The following is a 23,463-nucleotide window of genomic DNA, read 5'->3' on the forward strand; positions in this document are numbered from 1 at the left end:
ATTATGTGAATCAAAACATGATCTGCAGTGAGAAACTGGGCCACTGCAGCAGGAAAGTACACGGAATAAAAATAGGATGTGATTAAGGACAGAGGAAAAAAATATTAGACAAAGCAGCAATGAAATACTGTTTTAAGTGAATGCAATTAAGGCGAGCATCAGCCCATATTAATAACTTCTTAAATGGCTTTTTGGTTCTGAATCAAACATTTGGTCCTCTCTTGTTCAGGACCTGAAGCTTCTAGAAATCAGCAATGACGTGAAGTTTGTGTGACTCGCTGTCAGAGGGCATCAAAGAGCATCTGTGAAGAGCCAAAGCTGTAAAGACAACATCCTTGGTGTGTTGCTGCCTGTTCCTATGAGCTGTGCAGCGATGCAGCGCAGTGATCTTTTCATCTTCACAGTCATGAAGTAACATCTTATATGACTGCAGATCTTTCAAAGCCTGCGGTGGAATGCGCCTCATGTCTGCCTTTCAGAAAAACAACACACCGGCTCCATGTTGGCAGCAGCGTTCATGTGTTTTGAACATGCAGCATCTCAACTGACTCTCAGTTTCAGAGTCTCTTCCTGAGCCTGGATTGAGCAACATTTCAGCTTGAAGCTACACATGGCTGAACAGCAGGTAGAGGGAGGTGCTTAAATTCAGATTTGAAAGACGTCAAAGCTCAGAAATCTCCCATCATCGCATGCTGAGCGCTCATCACGCCTACATTTGCTCTTGGGGCTCTGGTAAAAAAAAAAAAAAAGCATGGACACAACATGATCAGCTGAGCTTGTTTCTGCACTTCACAATCAATTCGAGAGGTGATAAAAAGCCGAGAAGATTCCCCTCCAGTCAACACACACAATTCAATCTGAGCAGACAAAGTGAAATCACGCTCACGTTACATGTTCTCTATATTTGATCACGGCTTTGCCTCTGATCCAGGACCTGTTGTATCACCTCCCTCTCTCTCTCTGACTCTTTACCCTCTCTGTCTAATCTTTGAGCCTTTAAGTTAAGTTAAGTTACATTTTACAGATCTGTGTTCTTGTAATAATTTCATTATTTCCTTGGAAGTTATCTGGAAAGAACTGTGTAGACAGAACTAATTATAGGAAAAAATAGTCATTTTTAAAAAAGAACTGTGGCATTTAAACCCAAATGGGTATGAACTCTGGAAACTTTCATATTTTTGGATACTCAGCTCAGCCGCCCTGCTGCGCACTGACTTAAAGACTTAAAGTTATGCTGGAAATGTACTGAAATTAGTGAAGCTGTAGTGCGATAACTGCACACTGCCTCTAGTTTTTCCCTATAATTAGGGCCAAAGAACACCACACTTCTTTCCAGGAAACGCCTGAGAAAACAAAGCAAATTACCTTTTGAAAAGGTAAAACATTGGCTCAAAAACCCAAAACTAGGACCGCAGGGAAATGTGAAAATGCTCATCAAAACTCCTCAAAGCCTTCGGATGTCTTCTTTAGTCTAACCGACGCTCAAAAAGCCCAAAAGATATTCAGATTGTGATCATACAATCAATAGGAGCTGGAACAATTAGCAGACAATTAATCAAATTAACTGCTCAGTTAATTGACTGTTTCAGCTCTAAACTACAGGTCTGCACGAACACACTGCACCTCTCTCTACTCTGACTTTACAGGCAGACACACAGCAGCATCTACACCCTCACAGCCATATAAACATGATGCAGAGCACACGGGGACACACACACTGAGCTGTCAGCTGCAGATGGTAAGGGGGAGGGAAGGGGAGAAACGGGAGAGAGGAGTCCACAGAGTAGATTATGTATTATTGAACACACTCTCCTCTCTGTGCCTCTAAACCAATCTGCAGCCAGACTCCCCTGATAAGACCTGATATTTTAAATCTATATGTCAGTCTGGGGGTGTGTGTTGGATTATTGTCAACATGGAGGCGTTTTTATTGAGAGCTGGAGTCTAAAATGCTCCAGATGCATTTTAGAGATTTATATGCTTTAGTTATTCCACATTTTCTGCTGTTTAATATTCTGTGGCAGACCTGTTGATGTGCAGGCCTCGAGCATCAAAGAACATCTGCGCTGTTCAGATGCATGAAAATGTGTCAGAAATTGAGCCCAGAGGGATTCTCGTGGTGGTTTACGGTACATTAGCAAACTAGAAACAATAAATGACTGTTTGTCAGTTTCTGCACCAGAGCGAGAGGCTTCATGTTCCCCTCCGCTCCCCTCATCCCTGCAGAGCGGCATACTGTACACCTGCAGCCTGTGAAGTCCCACCATGCAACTTTAATACACACTGCTGCCACGCTGGAAATATGGATGAGCTAATACCATGATGCTGTCACACACAATAAAGGATGGTGGGAAAGCAGAGGAGGGCTGGGAGACAAGAAACTGGGCGGAAAGATGTTTCGTATGTGGCAGAGGAGCAGAGGGAGATTACCGTTCATGCAAACGATGCATATAGGAGCTTGAACTCGAGGGAGAAAGAGAGGAAAACATGCGACATGAAAGACACACGAGCACTTTAACACGTCATACCCAGGAAAAGATGCAGCCACTTAACATCCCTTCATATACAGTTAAATCATTAAGGTGCCTACAGCAGGTCGTCCTCAAGCAAGAAGGAAGGAGGTTTTAAGCAAGAAACCTGATGCAGTCTTCAAGAAACCTGCCAAAAAGTTGTCATGTTGGCCAACTAGACATGTAAAGATGTCATCTTGAGCTCTAGGATCGGCTGTATGTCATCATTTTATAGACAACCAAGAACCAATAAAAAAAAAAAAAACAACACTCAGAAATGCGATCATGAAAATAATACTTATCTGTAGCCCAACATTCAAAGTCAAACTAGTGCAGTCTGAGATGGAGTTTCAACGGAAACATCAACACTGACAGAAATAAACACTGACAGCCCACAGACGCTCCCAGCAAACCCACTCAGAGGAGCCCAGAGTTTACACCAATGAGCTACAAAGGAAATAAAACCCCCATAGCAGAAAAATGCTGCTGCCCTCAGCGAAATAGTTTCCACTTTCCAGAAAACTCCTCTCAAAGGGATCCTCACAAACACAGCCCTCCTCTTCTCCTGACGGAGCCCAGCAGGCCGTCATCACACCACCTACCTCCCTGCGGCCTCAGCTCCTCAGAGTCCCTGAATCTCTTTCAGTGCGTCTGGCCTCTTTCTCACAACTATATAATATTAAGTGTTTTAACACGCGTTCAGACTCTCCTGAGAGTCTTCTGATGCCCTTATCTCCTCCACTCACAGCCCGCCTTCTTCTCCTCTCCTCGTTCCCTCGCTCATACTCCTACTTCGTCTCTTTGTACTGCACATTTTCTGCCCTCGCTCTTCATCGCAAATCACGTCCTGTCACTGCTTTAAGTGAAGTTTAAACTGTGCCTGAAAAGTCCATCTTGGGGTAAATAAGCCAGAGCGTTTCAGTTCTGGTTCATGGCACATTTCATTTGATCTACAGTATCTAGAGACCGTTTTACAGTTGAAGGTAGTTAAATACCTCTTAGAGGGAAAAATAGAAGCATCACATTTGCCCAGTCAATTGGTATGCTGACGGACCCTCCATCCCCACTCATTTACCCCCACAACCCAAACTGAGCTCTCAAAACAGAGCAGCAGGCAAGAGGAAGCCGATCATGACGAAGCACCGGCTGCCTGAAGACTCAAAATTCAAAATAACAACGTCATCTTTGCCTTGATTTCAAAATAAAACTCACCACAATTCAACTTGTCCCAACTTCAGACGTATTAAATTCGTTCATGTGATTTCTGACATGATGCACGTGGCTCTTGGTATAAGATGTCACCTTCTGGATTATCTGTCTCCTCTTTCCTTCCTCTTTTGTCTGTCAGAGAGTTCATACTGGAGCCCATCGAGTCAACAGCAGCCTTTAAACAACGCTAAGCTTCTATATGCTTATCAGATTTGTACCTAACTTCACTCCTATTGTGTTTGACTCAGAAATATTTGTCAAATTACAGAAACAGAATGAACGTACATGTTCAATAACAGTTTGACGCACTGGATTTGAGTCTGATGCCTTACTGGAAACATCTGATTGGTGGCACATTTTACTGACCTTAACTCTGTTGCTTAAGGGTCTAAATTAAACAAAAAAATGACATTTTAACCAAGAACATGCTCAGTATTTTGGAAAAAATGTGAACCAAAGTGATAAACATCAAACTTGTGATGCCGGCTGTTGCCAGGCTGATTAGTCTCAGCTCATTTCCCACCGATGCTCTATGAAAAACACGTTGTGCCAGTGCCTTGGCTTTAAGTGTTTGTTACCTCCATCATAAACGCCCTTTTTACCTGCATGAGCTCCTGTTTCTCCTTCTCCCCAGAGCTGATGGCGTCTCGGATGGAGCGGACCTCGCTGAGGATGGCCTGCGCCTCCTGCACCTTGTAGCCATACGGGCTGTTGGACACCTTCTGGTCAATCCTGGAGGGCAAGAGGAGGGGGAGGAGACAGCAGACGAAGGTCAGTTTGGATGAAGATTGAGAGAAATGTAAAAAGCAGGAGGGTTTAAACAATCCTTCTGTCAAAATGTCCACAAATCACATCTTTCACGGTGAGCTGCTCTGGACAGTCCCGGAAAAGGTCACAGGTTTCAAAGATCTAATGCCTTTAATCCTAACTTTTTAATGTTTACACAGGGAACTGGGTCAGGTGAGCGTACACACATTACAGCAGCACTGACTCACTCTCATACAGTCATGCTAAGTGTCATTGTCCCACAGCCTTCTCACTAGCAGTCGCTCAGCAGGCTTCACTGCCATCACAGGAGAGTATAACAGCAAACAGCAGACGGTGGAGCAGCATTACTCATTCACTCTCCTTACACATATTAACTGTGACAGGACTGAGTGTTTAAGCTCACTGCTGACTGTTCACCCCAGGTGTGACCAAACTGTGGCACTCTGCTTTGCTCTTTTAGGGAATACTGTCAGATTTGTCTAAATGATGATGTTGTTAAGCTGTGACTGCAGCTGACTCACAATGCCTCCATGACCAAAGACGGGAAACCTGCAGCTTCAAAACACCTCGTTTAGAACATCAATCTTTTTCCCACCGTTTTGCCTTTCTATGCACACTAAACCCTTAAACCCTTTTTGAGTTCTTCAACACCAGCGTCGCACCGTGAGCCTGCCCAGACACGGTTAGCCAGTGTAAACACTGTGCCACCTCTAACTGCCTCTGCGATCGCTCACTCAGTCACTCCAAACAATCACTGCAGCCACTGACCTGCATTCATTTCGTTCAGGGTTCCTGCAGATTTAGCGAAATTTAAGACACTTTAATGTCACATAGAAAGCAACTCAACACCTGATGGAAAACCAGCAGACAAATATGTCCTATTAATTTAATGTGACTACTTGGATAAGGCCTAGGGCAGAAAATGAATGGATGGATTCACCATTTAAGCTCCTATGTTCTACCAATTATAAGACGAAGCTAGCAGTCCTGAATGACCTTTTAAAACCTTCTATGATTACCTTCTTCTTTTGAAGCTGAATTCAATGCTTTTTGAGTTTCACAAGTATAAAGTTGTGACTCAGTATCTCAGTGGCAGGGCTTACTGTTCGATGGGTTAACAGACAGGAAATTAGAAATAAATGGCTGCTTTACACTTGTTCATGTGTCTCACAAAAGGACAAAAGGAAAAATATGTTCTGCTGTATTAAATGGGTACAGGTGTCCGTGCAAAGCAGGAGGTGTCAACATGAGATAATGACTATTATGAGCTTTTTTTTTTGCAGAATAAGAGGGGAGGAGGTTTAGACATTTTACTGTTTGCATGAGCATGTCAGCATGGACGAACACAACCTGAGAATTCCCAGTAGGTGCAGATCTTTTCACAGGTGAAACACGTTTTCACAGAGTCGGCTTGGTGTGGACGCCCTGATCAGTCTGAGCACAAGATCAAATGTTTGCTCAGCTTCTAACCCTCATATAAGACACACGGGATCCTGTTTTCTAGCTGTGGGCAGACTGGGGAGACCTTGGTGTTGCAGAGACACTGCAGGAAACAGCCATCAGAGGCAGCAGCAGCTATGCAAACCCTGTCATCAGCAAGTCATGCATGCATCTGAATAACAGGTCCTTCCACATTCTTCAGAGAGGGAAGAGGGGGAGGGAGGTTCGGACAGAGAGAGAGAGAGAGAGAGAGAGAGAGAGAGAGAGAGAGGGAGAAAACAAGGTGCAGAGAGAATGAGGAAGTGAGGGAGGGAGAGAGGCACTTGTCTGTAACAGGCAGAGAGAAGTAATCCTCCTTAAGTCCGTCTCAAACATGCACTTGTGCTCAGTGAATATGATGTTATGAACCTTTTTATAATTAAAATCACAATGACCGCTTTACAACAACACAGAGAGACATTTTACTCACTGAGCACAAACACTGAACCACCGTCACACCACTTTAAGTCTCCACAGTAAATTCTTCAGAATATTTCACGTTAAATGAACAAAATAGGGTCTTTGTGGGACCATCAGCTTCGGTCGTGGTCTCATGGTTGGGGGAGTTTTCCTTTACCATGACAACCAGAGCTTCTGCTCCTGTTTTGGTAAACATCTCGCTTGTCTTTATCCAAAATACTGAAACCCTCCTTGCTTTGCCGCTGGATGCCCTGCGACCTCAAAGGGTGACTGACCTCTAAAATGCACACCAAGCAGAACCATGTCAAGTATATGCACACGAAAGATCTACTGATAATGGATAATGGATTGACACCAGTACCAATACTGGAAACTGAACAAAAATATGTTATAAAATGTTATATGACATTTGTTTGAATGGCAGTAAAGCCTTAACTCGTTCAGTCCAGACTTTTGGACCTTTCAGTTTGGCTCGAATCAAAATTACAGGTGTGAAACTTCTCCCGAGGCACGGTCCAGACCAAACAGCCCAAAGTTGGTTTGTAGCGTGAAAACATTTTGGATGCTTCAGACTTTTGGACCAATAACATGAAAGTCTGGCTGTTGGCAGATCCAGAAAAAGGAAGAGGAAAGCAACAAACCGAACTGAGCCATGGCAGCACAGGGAGAGAGCGGGAGAGTGGATGTTTAATTGACAGACCAATCAATTTCAAGTACAGGGAGGTGCAGCTCCCGCAGGTGACGCCGACAGGACGTAGATATAGTTCATTAGCACACCTGCATGATGTTAAACTAACTAGATCAAACACACACAAACCTTGGTTCAAACGTTCAGGCGTTAACAGACGCTGAGTCTCTGGTGTGGGTGAAGCTCCAAAAACAAAGGATCCTACACTTCCCACAATGCAGTTCAGCGGTGTCTTCTCTTACGCCCTCCCCGCCTGGTAAAAACCCACAACTTTCAAAATCTTGTAAAGCAGGTTGTCTGCTGGAAAGTTCCAGTCCAGTCTGATATATAACCGCGATGACACCACCAGCTTTACTTTGTGAAGCTCCTCCAGAGCCAAAGAAGACATTACACAACTGTTTGTACAGTTTGAGTACTACTACTGATATTACTATCAGTGAAGTAGCAGCAGCAGCAGTATTTTCTATTTTCTCCCATTAGTGAGGTCTAATACTTGTGTGGTAAAGTCTGGCTCAGTCAGTGTTTCAGTTCATCTCAAAGGTGCTGGATGAGGCTGAGGGCTTCCTACACCGTTAATCATCTTGTGACCCCCCCCCCCCCCCGGCTGGGAACTGCTCATCTAAATTATGACTGTGAGCAGGAGCATTAATAGTTAGCTTCACTGTAACAACAGGGCACGGGGCCTCATTCTTTTGGCCTTGCAGTATTATACTGCCACTTTTCTGTTCAACACATCAGAAAACACAAAAAAAACGTCACATGCGCCAGCGTTTTGTGAAATCTTATCAGGAGCTGAGTGTTGGGCTGCATTCCAGTCTAAGCCTGTTCGTATTTCTGCAAACAGCGATTGGTTGTTGAACACCGTCCGATGACTGTAACAGGAGAGGAAAGTCACGGAGGAATGCCGCCTGACCGCTCTGCCTCAGCTACTCTTTAATCCTCCTGACACTCTCACTGTGCCGCGTGAGGCAAGACAAACAGACCGGACATTCCTGTTCGATTCAGCATCGGCCGGCGGGGGATCGGTATGTCTGCTTTCTAACGCGGAGAATTTCAAAAACAGAATCACGGACGGCCTCGGTCTCTCAGATGGAGAAAACTGGAAGAGACTCTTTGGAATCAACATTCCCGGCTGAACGATACACCCGCGCTTTCTAAACACCTCGCTTCATATTCAGAGGTGTACAAGTGGGTCAGATAGACGGGGTGTTTCCTTTCACTCCACATTCTTCAACTGCTGTTTTACTGGTGTGTTTATAGAGGTGTTAGTGTTTAATGATGGGATGGAATGTGCGATATCGCTGAGGCAATAACTGAGGTGATAAGCAAGCGCGCTGCGCCAAAGCCTCTGACCGACGCTCATCAGTTCCAGCAGCATATTGACATTTAACGTTTACATGCTGCTTAGAAGGGCAAATTCCAACAAGTGCAAGATTTCAAGAAGGCTCGATTCCTTCATCTTGACTGTGCGACGAAATTCCTGTGAAGCGATCGTGTCACTCGGATATATATGGACGAGAGAAATGAAAGATAAGAGCCTGGTGGAGGCGGAACGCGATTAGGACAACGTCCACAGCGTGACGGTTAATTCTGAAAATGTTTTTATGTGCGCAACAAACAAACAAACAGCTGATAAGAGTCAACGTGTGCTGAGCAGCAGGACAGAAGGTCTGGATCCTCTGCTGAGTCCCGGCTGATTAAACCCCCCTTCAGTCCACCTCCACCACTCTACGATCATCAGTGCTGTGTTTCAAAACAGCTAGACTCACTATTAAGCGGCTCTCAATGACATTATTGTTAGTGCTGTCAGGCAACCGAAGGAGCGTAAAACAGTGGTTTGATCGTAGCTCACAGGTGCTACAGATGTCTGACAATAAACAGGAATACAGGTTAATGATGTCAGCTGAGTGAGACAGAAAGGTTTCATCTTAATCTCATTTTAGGGCAGAGGTGGAGCACCAATCAAGACCTCCAATCAAGAGTCTGAGCTGGCGTGTTATTTGGTCAAAAGCCTATTTTTCTCGTCCACGCAAAAAACACGATGCAAACTCCAGAGAGCCTTTCCTCATAGGTTTCATATCACTGTAAACTGAATATCTTTAGATTTAAGCATCTGAAGATGTCAACTGTTGAAGTCATTTTTCCCCTTAAAAAAGCTTTTTTCCAGAAAAAGAAATACAACATTAGGATTGCCTTGGGTGCTGATTGGTTGCAGCCATCTGACATCTGTCCACGGGGTTTCAGGGTAACAGTGAGTCAAAGGTGTTCTGCAGGCAGAAGCTGAAACTGTAAAGACTGAGGGAAGGTCACACGTACACTTGCTATTCAAGTCAGATTCCCACTGTCTGGCTTTGCTCGTCAAATTAAATTAGGAGGGGTGGTGGTGGCACAAAGCGTGAGGATCAAATCCCAGCATCGGCTGTCAACAAATATACCTGTCCACGCGGACTTCAGCGAGGATTCAAGGTGGAGGAGGACGGACTGGAAAGCTTCCAGAAGTGAATACGAGAGCACACATGAACCATAAACACCCCCAGGACAAAAAAAGGCAAAAACTGCACCAGTTTGATGAGGTGAGGAGGAAACACTTACTCTTTGAGGGTCTCAAAGCCTTGTTCTTTGTACTGCAGCTCCTGCTTCATGCAGGCCAGGTCCCGTTTCAGCTTGTTCACCTGAGATGCAGAGAGGGGCAAAACTTTGATGAATTTAGATTTTTGTTACTGCAAACAAAAACCACAAAAAGCCAAAAGCCACCAGTGTGCTTTAAAACTGGGTCACCGACATTTAAGTTTCATTTTTTAAAACAGGTTCAATTATTTAGAGGATGAATCCACATTTGGTGCTCTGGTGAGCATTTGGGGCAGCAGGACGCTGTGTGTGTGTGTGTGTGTGTGTGTGTGTGTGTGTGTGTGTGTGTGTGTGTGTGTGGGATTGAGTCAAAGTAAACTTCAGTGTGTGTGTTCATAGTAATGGCAAACCAAGTGCCAACAGTGTGGCTGATGGATGAGTTTTTAATAGTTTTTGGAGCACAATGGAGCTCTGTGGCACAGAGGAAGGAGATATACGCACAAAGTGCTTCAGTAGGTACAGTCAGGGCTGGCTTTGGTCTTTTCGTGAGATCACCAGACTGATGCCAGACCAAGAAAAGCATCTAAAACAAAGGCCGATGTGGACTCTCCACAGCCTCTTGTGGTAAGTGTGAGTTCAGTACGCGCTCATGTGTCTTTCAGCCAATCAAACTGGTGAAACTGGGCGGTGTGCTGACCGGTGTTGGGTGCAGGTGACTCCTCCACATATTTGATCCACAGCCAGGAGGAGTAAATATATGGGATGGCATCCTGTTTGTTCACATTCGTGTTCACGGTCAATGTCATTCCAACACAACATCTGCCTTTTGTTTTGTTCAAGGCGAACGACGAGAGCACAGAAGAAGACGATGAAAGGGCTGACGCTGATACTGTGTGAGAAGATCAAATCATATCCACATCTGAGAAGCAGGACCAGAGAATTAATGGTATTTTGCTTAAAAATGACTTAATTAACCGATTATGTAAGCTGTAGACATAACAGCGATGACACTGACACTAAGAGGACTTACAGTTTTATATGAAATAGTGCTGAAATAATTGGAAAAAAATCAGTAACAAGGTGGATAAATGGTTAACGGTCAAACATTATCTGTTCCAGCTTCTCCGATGTGAAGATTTTCTCTGCTTTCTGTTCTGTTTCATCTCTGGGTTTTGGACAGTTGGTCGGAAAAAAACTGAAAAACCAAGCAATGCAAGATGTGCTCCGGCAAATCCTTTCTGACATTTTATGGACTAAACAAGTAATTGATTAATGGACAAAATTAAGAGACGAATCAGTGATGAAAAGAATGGTTTAGCAGTACTAAGTGTCTCGGTTTAGTTGGTCAGGGAACATCCAGATGTGGCTGAAACAGGAAGGAGAGGCTCTTACCCGACTTTTGGCTGTGGCTATTTCTGCTTTTAGGATGTCTGGGTCGTACTTGCTGGACGAGGACGATCTGGAATTCACTGCAGGAAAGGTCAGATATGAAGAGACAAAAGAGGTGTTACAGAGCAGCGTCATATCCTTCACTCCTTTGGTTTTTGTGCAACATCAGGGAGAGCGAACCGCCGAGAGGAGGTCTGTTCAACCAAAGGAATCTTTAGAAAAATCAACGTGTTTTTTCTGTCGAGATTCAAAAAGAAAGAGAAAAATCAGCCTCTCTGATGTCAAGGTCTTTCTCTACCCTCCTCTGCACGTTTTAGAAAACCAACATCTAAATAAACTGCGATCTTTGGATGTATCTGGAAAAAAAAAATCCTCCATCCTCATCTGTCTTTCTCTCTGTTCCCTCTTAGGTCAGCAGCACCATCAAGGCTCAGTCAACAGCATAAAACTGCATCAAATTTCACCAAACTTAGATTTACGTCCCCGTGTGAATCCACGGACGCTGATTTAACTGCTGTGACCGATCATCTAACGGTCTTCAGGGGATCTTCTCTCTCTATTGTGCACAGTATTTGGCAGTATTCCTGCCCTCGCCTCCAGTACAATACTTCCAGGATGCTCCTTCAATGTTAATCAAATCGAGCTCCATCACGGTTTCTTCCCTGTACTCACAGCTGGTCTGCGACGTGGACTTGTCCCTCCATGCGTCATTGAGCTGCCGGTACTCCTGCTGCGCCAGGCGGAGCCGCTGCTCCTTCACCTGGTAGATCTCCTTCTGGGCGCTGAGCGCATCGCGGGCCACGGCCAGGTAGTCCCGCAACATGGACTCCTGCTCCCGCTGCCACTGGGCCCGCGGGTCCTCCAGCTGGGTGCTCTCTGCAGGAAAAGAAGGTGAAGAGGAAGCCGTCAGTCAGTCATCCTCACAGTATAATATACATTATATATAGTAATACATGTAGGTGAAGATAAAAAGGGAGTTAACCAGGAACAAGCAGCAGGAATGAGATGGGTCGAACTGAGAGAGTAACGATACCAGGCAGCGAACTCACTGGTGTTGTGGTCGACATAGTACGCTCCGACGACGGGGTCGTACGCCTCCTCCCAGCCGACCGGCAGCTCATCCCCGATACAGTCAGCGAACGTCAGAGGCTTCGTCTGCCTGAAGAAAACAGAGCGAGCAGACAGATTCAGAGGCGGAATCGTCTCCACTGTGATCGATAAACAGCACGTCCGTGGCAGCACGCAGGTGAGCGTGGATGCACGTGTACAATACCACACGCACAGCGTTCAATAGTCACTTTATAACAGAGCCACAGTCATTATTCAGTATAATTAACATCAGGTTAATCCAAATAACTCGAGTTTTTGCATAAAAGAATAAGACTTATCTGTAATATTTCCACCAGACAGATTAAAATGTGCCCAAACTGGAGCATCTATCCGTGACGCCGTCCGTGTGTCGTAAGTACGTAATGTGTAAAGGCACACGTGATGATGATCGAACATGCTGAAACAGCTTTTTACACTTCATACAAGGCAGCTGTCACACGTTCATCTCTCACTGTCTCACTGTTCACTAAAACTCTGCTCTGCAGCACTCAAACAGCCAATCAGGAGCAAGATGATCAATTAAAACATACCGAGCATGAACTGCTGCTTCTGTGCGTCTGACGCTCAGCTGTGGGAGGACCCGCACGTGTCACCGCTTTCACACCTTTTACCAAAATTTCTGTAAAACCTGTGGCTCAATAAACCTGATCAGTGGACAGTTTACACTGACATTACACATGATACCTTTTCTGAAACTGTTCTAGAGTTAATTTATGCAAAAGCGACAAAAAAAAAAAAAAAACACTGGTTCCAACTTGAATGTGAAAATGTCAGCTTGTGCTTTAGGGAACTGCGGTGACATGTTTGGTTCAAATTTCATTTTCTGGTCTTACTGATGTTGTGTGGAAGCTAATGGGGATCCAAATGAAGATTAAAGAGTATGTAATATGTTCTGCAGTGAAGCTAAAATGATGCTAGTTATTGCAGAAGCCTTCGATAACAAAGCCATACAGCGTCAGACCCACATGGTTCGTGTTGTTCCGGCTCGCTGTTTGTCTGAAAGCAGTTTCAGGAGGAGGAGGAGGGGGTGGGATGAGTGTGAGCGGAGGGGGGGTGGGTAGTCTGGTGTTTCACTGAGTCCTCTATTCACCTCTGAGGGGCGGGGGGGTGTCCCTCTAGCTGGTCACAATAGGAGGAAGCCGGCCCGTGGCATTCCACAAGCAGCGCTGACACATCGCCTGGAGGTTTCTGGGGCAACCCTCAGCCTCACAGCGGCCTCACAGCGGCCTTACACGACTTCACTGCAGCCGCGACGCTCAAGTCCACCACGTTCATATTTCACTCTGACAGAACTGAGCGTCTGAATCCCACAAAAATCTCAATCTTACCTGTGCTGTTCATTACGATGTGTTTTGTTCTCGCTGCAGTGGAAATCACAGTGTAATGAAGGGAACGTGTGCACTGCAGTACTCCTAACCGTCTTACCTGAAAACTTTGAAAACCAACCAATTTACTGGAGTTCACATTTAGTGAAAATAGCTACTTTCATTCTTCCAGTTATGATATTCAGAAGCAGAATTGTGTTTTCTAGTTTTCCACTCAGAGTAATAATGACAAACTGCTGGTAAATCAATCTTCTGCTTAAAGCTGAAGGTATCAGATATCGTCTGTATTGACCCTGTTGCAGCTTCCAGTCTGCACTTTAGCTGCTAACGCTATGTTCGCTAACACAACAGCAGTGCTAACAGCTCTGATCCTGCTTTGGTTTAACAGGGGAGGCTGCTGTGATGGACCATTTTATGTTTTAAGGTTTGTTTTTGCAGCAGCAGCACCCTGAAAGTGAAAAGCATTGTTTTGGTAGAGGTATTAAAACTTTAAATATCATACTGACACTGGTCTCTAAAAGATGAAAAAAGCCTGGCCTCACTGCCCATCAATACCAATCAACAAACAAGAGCAACCAGACACATAATTCCCTTAAGAAATGTCCAAATCCCCCCAAAAAACACTATCTGAATTATCACACAGGACGAGCAAACAAGGAACAGCACCTCTGACTGGTTCATGGCGAGCGACATCGTCCAGCAGAGGAAGGAGCGAGACTCTTGTGTTTGGCTTTTCTCCTCTGCTGCCTCTTGTGTTTCATGACTGCCGATAAACACAAACACAGAGCTCGCTGCTGAGGGGAGAAACTGAACTGGGTCCTTTTTCAGCTGATGAATAATGAAAGGGGCCCGGAGAGGACCCCCTCAGCTCCACTCTAAATTTAGCTCAGGAAGACAGGGAGGCTTCTGCCAACGGCTGATCCCAGAAAAAGCCGGCCGGTTGGCTGGCTGGGAACCCGCATCCCATTATTTGATTCCTCTCTCCTCTCACCCGCTAAATCCTATCCTCTAATCGCCGGGCCGGGGGGGGAGCCGCTGACCTAAACTGGTCGCTCGCCGTCACAGTTTCCCTCGGAGCGAAGGACCAGCTGGCAGCGGCGGCCCAGCCTCCATTTCACTGTCAGTCATTCAATAGCCACTTGTGGTGCTTCTCACATGCTTCACTGCTTCAGTGCTCAAGCGGCCTGCGATGGCGAATGTGGTAACATGAGCAAAAACTGCTATCATGGTAATAATAATCATACACCTTAATATCACCTCAGCTCAGCTGACATACTGTTTGTTAAGATATTTAGCCTATGAAACAGAAAAGCAGTGAATCCTCACATCGGACAGAGCAGAGCCACAGAGTGTTTGCCTGATAAATGACAAACTGTGAATTGATTATTAACCTGCGGAGGTGTGTGTGTGTGTGTGTGTGTGTGTGTGTGTGTGTGCGTGCGTGCGTGTGTGTGAACCAAATAAAACTACTGAGAAATTTCTTAACTTGTACAAAAAAATGCTGCAAAGAATTATTTCCAAAGCACGCCACAACATCGAAAATCAGAGCGCCGCCCGCAGATCGCACAACATCCCACTTTGAGCTCCTCATTCGACAACACAGACGTTCAGCATGTGAGGTGTTGGCCTGGCCTGGCCTGGCCCGGCCCGGCCTGGCCTGGATCGATGAGTGGAAGACCTGCTCTGCCTCCTGAGTCACAGTGAGATCCAAGCTGGATCCAAACAAACAAACGACTTGTTTTATGACAACCGATCTTTTAGGCTTAATATTCATACACAGCTTAATCCTTCTTTTTGTAACTGCAGTGTGTGACACACCAGCTCCTGCTGACACACATCAGGCCGTCCATGGAAAAGCCTTTGGGGGTGATTTGTGATCCTGGCCTATTTAAGCAAACTCACTTGACTTGACACTTTGTTTATGCCCCTGGTGAGTCGAGGCGCTGCTGAGATTAATTTCACAGAGACATCAGCGGCTGTTTTTCCTCAGCTGATGTTTCTATCTGCATGTTCTGGTCATTAAATCTCAGCGTAACAATCTAAACTCCAAAAAAAATGCTCAAAATCAAAAATCTGGGACGGCTTGTTGTTCAGCTCAAGCGCTGCAACATCGCTCACACAAGATTTCATGGTTTTATACTCATGTGTTACTGATGTTCCTGGTGAAAATGTTCACATGCACAGTGCGCGCGCGCACACACACACACACACACACACACACACACACACACACACACACACACACACACACACACACAGGTTAAACAAGAATAAAAACACTTGCAGTTAAGTTTTATTTTCTGTCACAAATTAGCCAAAATTACTGACTTTAAATGGACGTAAAGTTGAACTTTGAGTAACTCTGTCTTATAAACTGCCTCACAATTAATAAGTGTGGGTTTCAGTGGAGAGTGTCACATGACGGCTTGTATGTTTTTTAAGAAGCTTATCTTAAACTCTGGGAGGTGAAACACTGCGTTCTTGTGCTGTTTTTGGTATCAAAGCAGTCAAAAATTAATTTGCAGCTGATATCAGTACCTGTTCTCTGCCTTTAAAACCCCATATCAGCCGAGCGCACACACACACACCCCCAGGTTTCACATACCAAGGTAAACAGCCAGGCCGGGCCGCGGTGCCCTAATGCAAACTGACAAAGCGTGCGGCGGAGTGCAAACACGCAGGGCGGCGTGCTGCATATCTGAGCGGTGAGTCAGGCGACGACGCGGAGAAATGCTCATTCAGAGCGCGCATAAATTCCTCAAGTGGAGTTACGAGGCTTCCAGCTGCATTTCATAGCTGCTCAAGGTCCAACAACAAAACAATCGCACACGCACGCGCACACACACATCTCCGCTCACCCTCACAGAAGAATCCATTATGCTTTACTAACAACCAAACAAAACGAGGCTCATAAAGACGAGAAATTACAGCAGAGATCTGCTTCAGTGTCTGCACGCCACCCTCTTCACACCAGTGACGCTGTGTTATCTTGCAGAAAGCATTCCTTTAACCTGACGACACGCATTCAGTGCGTCACTGCAAGGGTGGATAGGTGATATCGCACTTTATGAGGGCTGCAAATGCAGTTTGGTTCAGATTTTATTTCCCTCCTTTCGTTCTTAATTTCAGTCGTCGTGAAGGTCTGCAGAAACATCAGCATGCTGCGTATGTTTTAGGCGCCAATGGCCACTTTTTAAATGCACCTGTTCATCTCACAAACAGAAAGTCCTGTTAAAAGCATGGTTCTATTCTTTTTTACTTGTACTTTAGCAAGGATTTGTTCAGAAGACAAGCGTCAAAACGACTTGCCTTTAACAGATAATTTCACATGAAATCAGCACTACAGTCTGGGAGAAGTCCAGAAGAGCTGCAGGTACTTTACAGAGAACATTGGATATCTGCGAGTCCTCCTCTGGGGGTCTCGGACAGAACGAGATTAAAAGAAACACACATAAAACAACAAACGCAGAGCTGTTGGGTCAAAACGGGACATGTCATCTTTCCTCATTCCTAAACAGTTGACTATAATGGGAACTTCTCCACATGACTGCAGCACGAAACTCAAAGCTGACTGGTCTTCACTCAAAGCTGTGTGCTCCCCCCCCTCCCATCAATGACCATTTAAGACTTAACAGTATATCATCAGAGAATAATGGCTCCGAGCCTCCTGGCAGCTGGTTGCTTGCAGCCCTTCTGATGCAGGAAATCAAAGTTGATCTCATTTACTGCAGCAATGCAACGTTTCTCTGGGTAATAACATCATGTAAATATTTAAAAATCTAAACAAACAGGCAGAAAAGGGTTTGCTGACACTTTAATGCAGAGCAAACAGCAAACGCCAACAGTCATCAATCACAGGAAGGGAACTGTCGGCGATGGCGTTTGTGTTGTGCTGTAGTTTAGAGCGACTGTGATCATGTGATCAAGAGCAGGGCTGCCGTGAATGAAAGAATAGATTAAAGTCAATAAAGCCACAGTGTGAAAATGTGTTGTTGTTGTGCTAATAATGTCTGCTACATGACTCCAAACGTCAGTGTCTTAGTTTGGGGAAATCACTGTAACACGGTTGGTTATGTATTAAAAACCATACAGCGCAGCGGTGTGCAAACCAGCCTCTGCTCACATCCCAGTCAACAGTTTGCGGGGCCTCAGGCTGCACTTTGACCCCGTGCACCTTGGCAGGCAGTGAAAGGGATTTCAGATGAATCAGGCCTTTGGCTGGCGAGTCTGCGCGCTGCTCGCTCCTTCACATCGTGTGTTTCAGGAATGTTTTGGAAGGACTTTGCTCGGGAAGGTGTCTCTTCCTTCTCGCTGCTTCTAAGTAGCTCGATGTAAAACAACCGGAGGAGTTTCACTCAAAGGAGAAAGTCTTCATTCCACCGCCTCCTTTCGCACGGCAGCCGCGTCGGCTAATTTCAATCTGTTCGCTTGTTGTTTTCCTGTCACATATTCACGCTTAACCTCCACGCGACAGTCCTCTGTGTGCCGCTAATGATGATTTGTGGTGCGATGACTGAGGGCTTACACAGCCTCAAATGTAAACTAGCAGCTGCCATCCAAAGCCTAAAGCTCTGCACCGTTAGCAGGCAGCACAGGTGAGCGATCACCTGATCGTATCAGTGTCCGGACTGAAGGATAACAATGGGACAATTATCGCAGCAGCAGCACGACAGCGTGACTAAACACCAGATCAACAGAATCAGATCTAACTCATCAGACAGGATCCAACACGCAGACTAAGGATCATGATACAGAACATTTCTGGACATTAAAAAAATGACCTCATTTTAGCTCAGCCAGGAAAACAAATACCTGACAAATCAATCTATTTCATCTCAGTGACATAAGCATATAAACGACTTTGTATTTGTCGACTACACAATTAACGGATTAATTACAAAAATAATAACAGACTAACCCAGATTTGTTATTTAAAAAACTACAAATTGACAGTGAAGTCAGTGAAGAATTGGGCAGATCTCTCTTAACGGGACGTCACATGAAAGTTCGTAATCTATGTGTAAAACTAGAGTCAACAGCCCCGAGAAGACTGAACACGACGGCACAGCCAGAGGAGCACTGTGTGGGGATAACGGCTGGGACCCTCCCCATCAGCCGGCCGTTTGCTTGCAGTGTTGATGCACAGTTTGTTTGTTAACAGCATCAGTTACACAAATAAAATGTGAGTCAGCAAAAAGCAACGAGAGAAGAATTTGTGTTCGTCACACAGAAAAGAAAAAAACAAGTGTTAAGCCTCCAGGATTCCAGACATAAGCCATTAAAGGGATTTGGTGTCAAAGTCCGAGGGGTCTTAAGTAACTGGTAAAGATGAAAAACGAGCCCCCGTGAAAATCTGCCCCCCCCTTCTACACTGTGTTTTTGTACAAGCTGGACTGTGTCATGTAGTGCTGCATGCTTGGCACTCTAAGCCTATTACACTGATGGATTTCTATAAGGGGGGGGGGGGGGGGTAACTCACACCTCCAGACCTGATTTCCAGTTACAGGAATGTAAATGAGCAGGATGCACCCTGGGAGAAACAGAGCGAAGGAGAAAAGCTCCTTTTTGAAACAAAACTGGTGTCAAACTGAAAGGAAAAAACAATGCTAACATGAAATGTCTTTTATGTAATACACAATGCAGCGTCCAACCAACCATCCTGGGACTTTTTCTAATGAACAAAAGGACTTTGTGGTGAGATTGTCATACCCATCTCCATATTCTGAGAGAAAGGATGACAGAAAGTCGAAAAATAAAGCTGTAAATGAATGTACTGATGGTTCAGCACAGACAAACTGACTCCTCCATTCATTTTACTATCAGGTTTGATTTTCCAGGCAGCTCTCGGCTTCCATTCATTTCATGGCGTTCAGGTTTGTGAGCAAACACTGGTTTCCGCTCCTTTCATGTCCAGAAACATTTGCTGTGAGTGAACATTTAGCCGGTTTTATTTCTGCCTAATTGCGTCGCAGCATTGGCGTGTTCAGAAACCAAACTACGTATCCCAGCATTAACGTTTGCTGCTTGCCGTTTGTTTCCTGGTTCTGTTTCCTTGTTATTGATAACACCACTCAGAAATGGAGCATCCCATTTCAAGTTTGACGTCTCTGTGAAGTTATTCTTTTATCACACTGCGGTAAAATGAGCGGAAGCCAACGGCCAGCTGGAAGGCGGGAAACCAAACCGCAAAAAGAAAAGGAAAAATGTGAGTTAGGCTTATTTCCATCCACTGGTTTGGACAAATAAACTGAACTACCCAAAGTGTAGTTTTGTCAGACGATGCGCTATAGGCTACATTATGCACGGCTATCATAAACATGGTGGAAGTCGAGGCTGCAAACCAGACAAAAAGGAAATAAAATGCTTGCCAGCTTCATTAAGCGAGCTACTGTAAATGTTCGCTTCATCGGAGCTTCTTTAGAAAAGGTGTTTCCATTTCCCAGGAAGCACATTAACCTTTTCAAATGTGATATTTCCAAATGCACATGAATATACGCTGATAGAAACACAGCTAACGATGCTATGCTGTGCTGATTTAAACATGATTTGTGGCCAATTAGAAGGGATGTTGGTATATATGACACTAACGTATTAATTTATGTCTCTATTAAGATGTGTTGCTCCAAAACTTGCAAAATATAGAAAACAGCCACACTGAAAATAACTCCCCAACATCAGTACCACTTCTTCAACGTGGTGCATATCCTGAGATATTTCTTAACCACTGAGACTTGTTCCTGTGAATTCTAATGTGTTTTTTCTCTAATGGTTTGACCAGGAGTGAAGAAGTCCTGCCCTCTGCTCGTTCGCTGTCTCTACTTTGAGCGCTAATGAGACACCACTTAAGAACAGAGCACAGCGTGAGGAGGAACACCTTATTTATCGTCCACGAGATCATCTCAATGTGTTCAGTTAACACTAAAGGCTGTCAGGCGTCCGCACAGGGAGGAAGAACTCCCTGCTTCAAGGACAAATTTCTGATTCAAGTAAGAGGAGGCTGCAGGTCCTGAAACTGACATCAACCTCTCACTCAGATTTCTTCTTCTGATCATTCTGCTGTTCATGCTGGTCTCACATTCATCCAAATTATACCTGAAACAACACTGTATCCTGTGCACATGTTTCTCATGTTGTAAAGATTAATCGAGCAGTCAAACAGAAAATGAATCAACATCTATTCTGATGAATGCCAAACATTTGCTGGTTTCAGCTCCTCAGATGTGAGGATTTGATCCATGATGGCAAACTGAATATGAAGCCATACGTCTGTGGACATCGCCTCCAGATGTGGGAAATTATAACGCGCATTTTCTGCTGCTTTCTGACATTTTGCAGACAAAAAAAAAAAAAATCTGTGGATCAATCGGTCAGTAAAACTGCTGGTTGCAGTTCTAGTCACAGTCTCCATCACAGTGTCCTTGTGAAAATGTTGTCGCCTGTCCAGTGATCCATGCACACGAGCTCAGGGTCAATCCTGCATGTTCGAGTGATTAACCAGCTGACAGGGTGTACTGCCTGTCACCGAGAGGAGCCTCAATATTTATGCTCCAGTCTCTCAGTACTGATTGACACCTTCAAATGTCTTGGGGGAACATACTACAGAAACAGGCTGAGGTAAGAAGACATAAATAACTAGAGGTCTGAGGATACAAGTTTTTCAATGGCCGAGGTTCATATTTATAGAGGAGGGAGGCTGATGGCTGATACATGAAGCCATCATCATGCTGTCGCTGTTGTTTTTGCATCTCATAAAACACAACGATTCTCCGTTTGCGTAAGCAGATCTGCACTCTCTCTGCAGTATCAACTAAAAAAATGTCCACAGGTAATCAAAAAATGTAACTTTCATCAAAAAAAAGCTTATGGATAAGGAATAAATCACGTTTTAGTGCACTGACAACAACACTTCTCAGCAGGTAGCAGCATCTCCTTGTTTCTGAGAGTGAAAACTTAAATAAACATAAATAAATAAAGAATAAATAATGTTAGTGCACAGAGGAGCACCTGTGGTGTGAAACAGGTACGATTCATCTTCACCTGCTGTGTCACTTGATGTTCTTCCTTATCTGCACCAACGGTCTGAGGATGGAGGATGCTATTGGGGCCTGTGGTCATCTGTTGATCCCTCCAGTCACTTTTCAAGCAAACACTGAATGTGTGAATATTGGCCATAATGTAACGAACCACTCCGAGAATGTGTAAGAACATTTAAGTTTGCAGGAAAGTACAGTTTCCTGGTAAAAACCACACTGATGGAGATGGAGGCTGAAAAGATCTGTCTGCTGCTGCCAACACTTTTAGTATTATAGTCAGGTATGAAGCAGAATAAGGCCCAATCGCTGCCTTTTAGAAATATTTTCTGCCTCATTTCAGCATTTTGGACAGTAGGCAGGTTTGAATCCTCCACTCTCATGCTGACAAGCTGCTGATTGCATCGAGCGACTGACCACAGGTGTAACAGTTACCTGAAGAGGAAAAGACCCTTCATCTTCAGTTAGTTAAAATAATGTACATTCAGTGTACACGGACACAAAGCATGCCGAGTCAATGAATTTATCCAGATAAGAGCACACACAATTACTCTTTGAGATTATGATTGATCAAGTCAAAGGTAGTATCTGTGTCTTTTCATTCATCTGCTAATCTGTGATGTATTCTGCATAATCTGACAGGAATATTCTTTGTAATTGCAGAACGACGTGCACAGATGGTCAGAAATGTGACTTATCTATTCACATTATCATCATTTTGAAAGGATAAGTGCTTATTTTTGATCATATGCATGAGGTCAAAGGTCATCCATCTTCTTCATAAGCGCCACAGCATCTCTGTCACACACACACACACAAACACACTCCTACCTGTCTCTGGGGTCGATCCAGCTCGTGCACTGGTTAATGTGGTCAATGTAATAGACTTTGCCATCAAAGTCTCTGGCTTCCTCCCAACCCTCAGGTAGTGGCAACTCCTTCCTTGGCATGTCAGGCGAGTCTCCATGTAATTAACTCCTCTCTACTCAAAATCATAACGAAGGGAAACCATCGCTTCTCTCTGTCATCATCATCACCATCATCAGCAACAGTACGGGCGGTTATTCCCAAAATTCCCGGTCTGGTGCGGTTGGGATTAGGCCATAATAATAATCCATAATAATCCACAGATTAACAGTGAATCAAACCTCAAAGGGGGGCTGGTGGAAGAAACTACCTCAGAGGATAAAACTGCTCCAGTTAGCTGCACTTGTGCACCGGTTCATCTCTGAGTGTCTGGACATCCGTAACACAGACCCGACGGTCATAAAACCAAACCGTCTCGCTATTTGACGCGTTTTTCCACGCGGGAGCGCATGTTTCTCAACTTTTCCCAGCCGGGTGGAAAACTTTGCGGCGGCCTGGAGACAACTTTTCAAGTAAAGTACGTTTATCCACAAGACACGGACGGTGCTGCCTGCTGCTGGAGCTCCAACGTAAACAGAAAGGCAGCCCCACGTCGAAGTCCACAAACGGGCAAATTAAACCCAAAAGGAGGGCAGTAGCGTGTCCAGAGCAGCGGGGTTCCACTGGAAAAGCCGTCCGAGTGGCTTTAAAAACCCTCTAAAATCCCCAAACTGAGCTCGCTCCTTCTTCTTGCCTACAGGCCACCATGTTTAGCAGCGGTAACCGATGCTAGCCGCCAGCCGCGGGGTAACGAACAGTCTGAACACCGCTGAGAGAAGGAAGTAGCGACCGAACCCACGGCCGTTAAGATCCTGTAAATCCGTGAGAAAATTGGGTGTTATTTTATTAGATTATCCTTTTAAAACCGGACGGGAGGGGAGCAGCAGCGGCGGCGGTAAAGTCTTTCCTCAGTCTCGTTGACTTCGGCCGGTCGACCGCTGTCAAGGCACACACATGCACTGTGGCTTCCGGTCTTGATTACGAAATAAAACCTCTGTTGACAATTTCGGCCAACAAAATAAGACTTCCGGTGACTACTTTAATTCATGATCTTTTCATGA

General features: G+C 44.8%; 2 protein-coding genes across 2 annotated transcripts in view; both read right to left on the minus strand.

The window, feature by feature from the left end:
• The window catches only part of wwc1 (WW and C2 domain containing 1), a 36,055-nt gene extending 13,513 nt beyond the window's left edge, over positions 1–22,542 (minus strand). Inside the window, exons 1-6 of the mRNA XM_070982508.1 lie at positions 22,328–22,542; positions 12,081–12,190; positions 11,704–11,907; positions 11,035–11,111; positions 9,667–9,746; positions 4,322–4,451 (exon numbers count right to left, since the gene is read on the minus strand). Of these exons, the coding sequence (XP_070838609.1) occupies positions 4,322–4,451; positions 9,667–9,746; positions 11,035–11,111; positions 11,704–11,907; positions 12,081–12,190; positions 22,328–22,446 (720 nt within the window). The 5' untranslated portion in view covers positions 22,447–22,542. The remainder of the gene's footprint in view (positions 1–4,321; positions 4,452–9,666; positions 9,747–11,034; positions 11,112–11,703; positions 11,908–12,080; positions 12,191–22,327) is intronic.
• The window catches only part of rars1 (arginyl-tRNA synthetase 1), a 448,982-nt gene extending 425,803 nt beyond the window's left edge, over positions 1–23,179 (minus strand). Inside the window, exon 1 of the mRNA XM_070982510.1 lies at positions 23,170–23,179. The gene's annotated coding sequence lies outside the window, so the exon portion shown is untranslated. The remainder of the gene's footprint in view (positions 1–23,169) is intronic.
• Between the last annotated feature and the right edge of the window lie 284 nt (positions 23,180–23,463).

This window comes from Chaetodon trifascialis, chromosome 16, assembly GCF_039877785.1.
Source record: "Chaetodon trifascialis isolate fChaTrf1 chromosome 16, fChaTrf1.hap1, whole genome shotgun sequence".
Lineage (NCBI taxonomy): Eukaryota > Metazoa > Chordata > Actinopteri > Chaetodontiformes > Chaetodontidae > Chaetodon > Chaetodon trifascialis.